The sequence below is a fragment of the Haliaeetus leucocephalus genome, unplaced genomic scaffold, assembly GCF_000737465.1.
Source record: "Haliaeetus leucocephalus isolate CR32 unplaced genomic scaffold, Haliaeetus_leucocephalus-4.0 Scaffold92, whole genome shotgun sequence".
NCBI lineage: Eukaryota > Metazoa > Chordata > Aves > Accipitriformes > Accipitridae > Haliaeetus > Haliaeetus leucocephalus.
The window spans coordinates 1,264,683-1,271,415 of NW_010972528.1; the positions used below are offsets into that span (position 1 = coordinate 1,264,683).

Here is a 6,733-nt window from a genome sequence, read left to right on the forward strand (position 1 = left end):
GGGGCCCTCCAGGCAGCTGGCCACCCGCGCCCCGGCTAGCCGCCCCAGTTCCTCGCTCCACTCCTGCACAGGTGTGCCGTGAGCCACAAAGGGTCCCCGGGGACAGCCCCCATGGCGGGGATGCTGGGGGAGAGCGGGGGACCACCCAGGGATTGGGGACCACCAAGGGGGTCAGTCCAGGGGATGACTGGGGGACATCAGAGGGTCGCCATGGGGGATGCTGCAAGGGACCCCAAGGGACCAGTCTTGCTCCTGGTGTGCAGGTGTGGGGTGATTGGGGGACATTGAGGGCCATCATGGGACCTGGAGGACCCCATGGGGGTCACCAAGGGACCAGCCCTGCCCTTGGTGTGTGCTGGGTCTGGCAGTGCCGGTGGCATGTCCTTCCCCGGGGGCCCCACGCCAGCCAGGTCTTCTGCTTCATTAGCTTGTTAACGAACTACCGTGTAGCACCCATGGGCTGCCCCCCTATCCCTGGGCATGGAGTGGGAGATGGATGGGACATCCAAGGGGGTGGGGGGGGGAACAGATGAACACCTCCGGGGGGGCTCACCAGCTTCTGCATGTTGGCGGCGGGGGGCTGTACTTTGCTCCTCAGTTTGTTGTGCAGGGAGAGCACCAGGAAGCTCTCCTTCATGCTGAGAGCTGGAGGGGGCAGGACAGCAGGGGCTGGGGATGGGGCCAAGGGGGCTGTGGGGTGCAAGTGCCTTCCCCATATCCCTGGCTGCGGATGGACCCTTCGGGGGGCCCTTCCACCCCCCAAAGAGTCCGTCTGCAGCCGGGGATACGGGGAAGGCACCCGGGTCTCCATGGAGACTCGAGGGGAGAGAAGAAAGCGCTTTTGGGCTGGGAGCACAAAAGGGGCAGGGGCCGCGGGGGGGTCCAGCCTGCTGAGCCCCTGTCTCGCATGGGTGGGCTGAGACTGCCAGGAATGTACTCACCCCCCCTGCTCATCCCATCACCAGCCCCATGCCCCCCCCGCAAACTCCATCCCATGTCATCCCTAGCCCCCATCATCCACTGAGACCCCCGTTGCCATCCCTGGGTGCCCATCACCCACCCAGCCCCCTGCCCGCCTGGCCTGGCCCCAGGGGATGGTGCTTAGGGTGCACCCACCCCCCTCAACCAGTTGCCCCCCAGTCCTGCTGCCAGCAGCAGACCCCCCCAGGCCCTCTCCCGATTACCTCCCGGAGCCAGCGCGGACAACTTCTCCAGAGCATCCGACCCCGTCTCACCCACTCTAAACACGAGGAGGTTAGAAACCAGGAGCACCAAGAGCTTCATACAGGCGCCTGGGGTTGGGGGGGACCAGACCCCCATAGCTCTGGAGTGAGGATTCGGGAGAGACGAGCCACCCTGCAGCAGCCCTGGCATTGGGGCAAGCTCGGCCGCGCGCTCCTGCGCGCTTGTGTGTGCTTGTGTGTGTGTGTCTGGTTGCAGGATTTGATCCTATTCAGGACTCCAGACAGGCACCGCTGGTCAGCTCGAACAAAAGCTTGACGGGTGAGTAATAGCTCTGTCAAAACAGTTGCTCGCTGGCGCGAACACGGCAGACAGCTCCCAGGGCCCCGGGCTGCAGCCCTGCTGGGATGTCCCATAGCAGGGTTGGCCCCCCGTGCTCTGCCCCAGCCCCGCTGCTGAGCCGGGGTTGGGATGGGAAGGCAGGCAGGAGCAGGGGGTCCCAAGTGGCACCCACTTTGGAGCACTGGGAGATTGGATGGCATGGGGCTGGAGGGGCAGCTAAGGGGGCCCCTGCTGCCAGCCTTCCTCCTGCCCCATGAATTAAACATGCTGGGGAGGTAACACACACCGCCACAGGCACGAAGCCAAATACCCGCTCCTGCGAGCTGGGCAGCATGGTTACGGGGTGGGAGGATGCGAGGGCTGGGGGGGCGGCAGTGGGAGAGATGCCGGGCTCAGGGGGGCACATATCAGCAGGCGCTTGGGGTTGGGCAGGGGTCCCAGAACCCATGCTGTTCGGGGGGCTCAGTAGCACCCCGATGGCTCTGCTCCAGTGCTGGGCTCCCAGCACCCATGCTGGGGAGCTGGAGGTGCTCCCCTGGCACAGGGCAGATATGTGGGCTTCAAACATACCTGCTTGGGGGTGGCTGGGGGGCAGGCACATGCTGCCATGCCCCTTCCTCAGGCCTGTCATGGGTGGGAGGGACAGGGAGCATCCCACCTGCCAGCTATCAGGGCTGAGCTGGATGTCAGCAGAAATCCAGCTCTGAATGCCTTCAGTTCCCTCGACCTGAGCCTAACCCTAACCCTGGCCTGAACCCTGGGGTTGCTAATGCCAACCCTAACCCTCCCGCTAACCTCCTGTTCATCTGAACCTAAACCCTTGGCACCAATCCCAACACTAACCCTAACCCTAATCCTAACCCTAACCTTAACCCAAAACCTGACCTTAGCTCTAACCATGAGTCTAACACTAATCCCAACTCTAACTCCAACCCTAACCCTAATGCTAAGCCTAACCCTAAACTTTATGCTGACCCTAACCCTAACCCTAAACTTTATGCTGACCCTAACCCTAAACCTAATGCTGACCCTGACATTAACCCTGACCCTAATGCCGACTGTAATGTCAACCTGCACCCCAACTCTAGGCTGCAGCAGAGCCCTGAGGTCCCCCTGTAGGCTCCAACCATGGCTGAGCTCACCCTAGCAAAGCCGTGCTGAGGCCGGCAAGTCCGTGGTGCTGCCAGGCTGCCTTCCTCAGCAGCCCCAGCCCCACCGGAGAGTTGGATGCCGGCACTGACTCCAAAGCCATCCTTTCTCCCGGGAGACTTTCCCATGCTTAGCAAACACACGGGATTAGCCTCATCCTTCACCCCTGCGTGCTGGGGAGCCCCAGAGCTGTGGCTGGCTGTGGGGGGAGCCCAGAACCACCGGTACCACAGCAAGTGCCGTGACAGCCACTGCCTGGCCCCGGCATCTGCTGGCCCTGTGACATGAAAGGCCCCAAAGCCTCTGATGTGCAGAGAGGGAAGGGAAGGGAAAGGCTGGTGCCAGTGCCAAGGGGAAACTTTCCTACGGCTCTGCCTCAGCCAGGGGAAAAACCAACAAACACACAGGCACGCGCTGTGAATAAATCCCGGTGAGCACAGGAGCGCGGCTGCGAGCGAGCGGGGCAGAACCGGACTGCCAGCATCTCATCCCTGCAGCCTGTGCAGCTGGAGCCAGCCCCGGCACGATGCTCCTAATCCCGCTGCCAGCCTGGCTGGCCCTGGGCATCCTGCAGCTGCCCCTCGGCAGCGCCCAGGTAAGGACCCTCGTGCCCCCCATCCAGTCCCCTTGCAGACCCCCCCCCACTGGGGGCTTCTCAGCACCCACCTCTCACACCCCAGTGCCCCATCACCGCCCCAGATTGGGGGGTACGGCACAGCCATGGTGCCCACGGGGCTGCCCAGGGTCAGGGGAGATGGTTGTGGGGCTTTTCTCCTGCAGCAGCAAGATGATGCTAAACCCACCTGGGGCATCCAAGCTGCTCCTCAGCATCCAAGTGCTGGGGCAGGACCAAGCAGAGGGGCTGAAGCTGGAGCAGATACAGAGACAGGGGCAGCCCCCACACTGGGATGGGGAGGAAGGGGCTCTGCCCAGGGCAGGGCATCCAAACCAACCCCAGAGATGCTGCCTGCTTGGCAGGATCCCTCCAGGCTGCAGCAGGGTGGTGGTGGAGTCTGGCGGGTGATGGGGATGTCCTTGTGTCCCCCCAGGAGTGCCTGAGCCAGCAGCAGGCGCTCAGCACGGTGCGCCAGATGCAGAAGCTGCTGGTGGCACAGGAGGCCGCCCACCTGCGGGGCACACGTGGACTCCGGCAGCAGCTCTCCATTCTCCAGAACCGCCTCCAGAGACAGGCCACCAAACGCAACGGTAAACCCAGCCAGGGGTGACATCCTCATGGGGCTGGGTCCGACTCCTGGACACCTGGCGAGCAGCCTGGGTGAGGGACCCTCAGCTCCTCACCAGGGCTGAGGTCGGCTCCAGCTTGGCAATGTCTGTCCTCACCCATGTCTGTCTGTCCGCAGAGACCTGTCCACAGCCGGTGGTGCCCCTGAATGGACGGATGCTGGGCCGGAGCGTGCGGGTGGGCCACGACGTTCACTTCGTCTGTGACGCCGGCTTCCAGCTGGTGGGCTCAGAGACACGCGCCTGCCGACACGACCGCACGTGGAGTGGCACCCAGCCCTTCTGCAGAAGTGAAGTGGAATGGGGTTGGGGTGCCACGGGCTTAGCCCTCCCCAGGGGGTCCTCTGTCACCCCAAGCTGCAGGGTCCCATCGCTCTGCTCCCCCGGCTGCAGGGAGAGCAGCCCAGAGGCTGCAGCAATGGGCACTGAGGCTGGGCAGCAGGGTGGGGCGAGAATGTGCCGGTGTTCATGAGCTCCTTCTCCCTAGGCATTGACGACTGCTCCAGCAACCCGTGTGCCAACAGTGGGACCTGCGTGGATGGCAACCAGAGCTACACGTGCCTCTGCCCTCGGGGCTGGTCAGGCCCCAGCTGCCAGAGCCCCATCTACGCCTGTAGGTGCCCAGGTTTGGGCTGCAGAGGACGGGGATGTTCATGGAGACAGCACCCAGCCATGCTGCACCCGCCTCCCCCTTCCCTGGCAGCCCCCCAGGATCTCATCCCCCACCCATCTCCCCATGCCCCCCACCCCAGCAGTGACACCCGCTCACCCCCGCAGACTGGGTGACGCTGAGCAACGCCTCCTTCAGCCGCCAGCCCCGCTGTGCTGAGGGCCGCCCGGGCTCCCGGCGCTGCAGCTGTGATGCCGGCTTCCAGATGCAAGCCAGCGGCATGTGCCACGGTAAAAGGGACATGAGGATGGGGGGGGGGTTGGAAACTGAGGCTCAGCATTAATGGGAGCCCCAGCCATGCTCTGCTCTGTCCCCCCAGATGTGGACGAGTGCCAGCTCTTCCAGTCCAGTCCCCAGACCCGGCTTTGCCTCCACGACTGCCTCAACCTCCCCGGCTCCTACCGCTGCCTCTGCCCGCCCGGCTACCTGCTCCACGCTGACCGCAATGCCTGCGAGGGTAAGAGCAGTGGGTGCAAGGCAGAGAGCATCCCACGGGACCAGGGGTGCGGTGGGGAGCAGTAGGGACAGCCCCATTCACCCCGTGTCACTGCCACAGACGTGAACGAGTGCGCCAGGAAGCAGCACAACTGCACCCAGGGTGAACTCTGCATCAACACCTTCGGGGGCCATCGCTGCGTGCGCCCCAAGTGCCCCCCACCACGCCACAACACCAGCTACGTCAAGACCTCTGCCTTGTGAGTACCACATGTGGCTCAGGCTGCGTCATGCTCTCTCCCCCACGCGATGGGTCCTGTGGTGCCCTGAGGACCATATCATGTCAACCAGAGGCAGCAGGGCGAGTGCCAGCCAGCGCTGGCAGCAAATTGCCAGGTAGGGTGCCTAAGTGTGCTTGGCATGCTCCCCAATGGTTTTGGGATGCCAGTGGCTGGGGGTGCAGGTGGGAGCACCCTGATGCATGGTGATTTTAATCCAGGACCCCAGCCCCCCAGAGCCCCAGCCTGGGTGGAACGATGCCATTTCCCCTCTGCTGCACATCCACGCAGTGCCGTCGGCTGCCATCCAGCAGGCAAAATCCCCCTGGTCCTGCTTGTAAGACTGAACTGTTTTGCGGCCGAGCACAAGTGACCCAAGCGGAGGAGCATCCCTGCTCTGAACAAGGGATGTTCCACTGCAGGAGGCACATCTGAGCCTGGCTCCATCCCTGGCCTTCAGCCGGGACTGTGGTAACCCAGGTCCCAGCCTTGGAGCGTGACCCAGAGCCGTATCCCTGCAAGGCATGGCATTTGCCTGGCAGAGGCAGGGATGGGACAGAGAACCGACGCTGGGCACACTCAGATGTGGCTGACTTGGGTTGCTCTGCCGCAGGACCGGCAGTGGAGCTGGAGATGCTACCTGCAGTGCAGGCTAGGCTTGTTTGCAAGGATGCAGGCAGCTCCCCGAGAGCCAAACGACTGCACTGAGTGGTTGTACTCCTTCTCTCCTGGCAGCCAGTGTGAGAGGAACCCCTGCCCCATGGAGAGCCGAGCCTGCCGCCTGGCTGCCACCTCCATCTCTTTCCACTACCTGCCTCTCCAGGCCAACCGCACCGTGCCCCGCGTCCTCTTCAAGATGTCCACCACCCGCTTCGTGGGCGATAGCCTGCGCTTCGCCATCATGGGCGGCCGGGGCCAGGGCGTCTTTGCCGTGCGGCGCTCTGACCGGCAGACAGGAGAGCTGGTGCTCACCAGCCCTGTGGCCGGGCCAGCCACACTGGAGGTGGAGCTGGAGATGAGCGAGTTCTCACGCAAGGTCCTCCTGGGCAAGCACATCTTCAAGGTCACAGCCTTTGTGTCCCCATACGAGTTTTGATCGCCTTTGGAGGTGGGTGTGGGGCCAAGCCAGGGTCTGTCCTGGGGAGTGATGGAGAGGGTTCAGCTCAGTGGTCCCAGTTCTTGTCCCACTGGGGACTTCTCTCTCCCATAATGCTTGCTCATGGCTGGCAGGGCAAAGCCATCGCAGCAGAAATGGTGCCTGTCGCAAAGGCTGCAAGGAAAACCCTGCGAGCAATGGGGGCACCAGTCTGGGGGTGCCTGCCTCTGCCAGCCCCCTTCCTCTCTGCCCGCATGGCACACAGAGGGGCACAGCAGAGCAAGCCGATGGCACATGGCATGCAGGTCCGGTTCCTTGTATCTTGTAACCTCTAATAAA

General features: G+C 63.5%; 2 protein-coding genes across 2 annotated transcripts in view; one reads left to right on the forward strand and one right to left on the reverse strand.

The window, feature by feature from the left end:
- The window catches only part of LOC104842681 (C-type lectin domain family 18 member A-like), a 3,574-nt gene extending 2,290 nt beyond the window's left edge, over nt 1–1,284 (reverse strand). The window contains exons 1-3 of the mRNA XM_010585193.1: nt 1,185–1,284; nt 554–645; nt 6–63 (exon numbers count right to left, since the gene is read on the reverse strand). Of these exons, the coding sequence (XP_010583495.1) occupies nt 6–63; nt 554–645; nt 1,185–1,284 (250 nt within the window). The remainder of the gene's footprint in view (nt 1–5; nt 64–553; nt 646–1,184) is intronic.
- Nucleotides 1,285–3,199: 1,915 nt separating this feature from the next.
- Nucleotides 3,200–6,394, forward strand: LOC104842682 (fibulin-7-like). Its single transcript, XM_010585194.1, has 8 exons — nt 3,200–3,268; nt 3,723–3,879; nt 4,035–4,205; nt 4,403–4,528; nt 4,693–4,815; nt 4,905–5,042; nt 5,142–5,280; nt 6,034–6,394. Exons 1-8 carry the CDS (start codon nt 3,200–3,202, stop codon nt 6,392–6,394), a joined length of 1,284 nt encoding a protein of 427 aa, XP_010583496.1.
- The last annotated feature ends 339 nt before the right edge of the window (nt 6,395–6,733 follow it).

What these genes read in the sequence shown, in the direction of transcription:
- LOC104842682 (XM_010585194.1), top strand. Translation starts at nt 3,200, where the DNA reads ATGCTCCTAATCCCGCTGCCAGCCTGGCTGGCCCTGGGCATCCTGCAG. An exon ending in CACCCAGCCCTTCTGCAGAA is followed by an intron (nt 4,206 to 4,402) that starts GTGAAGTGGAAT and finishes CCTTCTCCCTAG; the next exon opens with GCATTGACGACTGCTCCAGC. An exon ending in AGCCAGCGGCATGTGCCACG is followed by an intron (nt 4,816 to 4,904) that starts GTAAAAGGGACA and finishes CTGTCCCCCCAG; the next exon opens with ATGTGGACGAGTGCCAGCTC.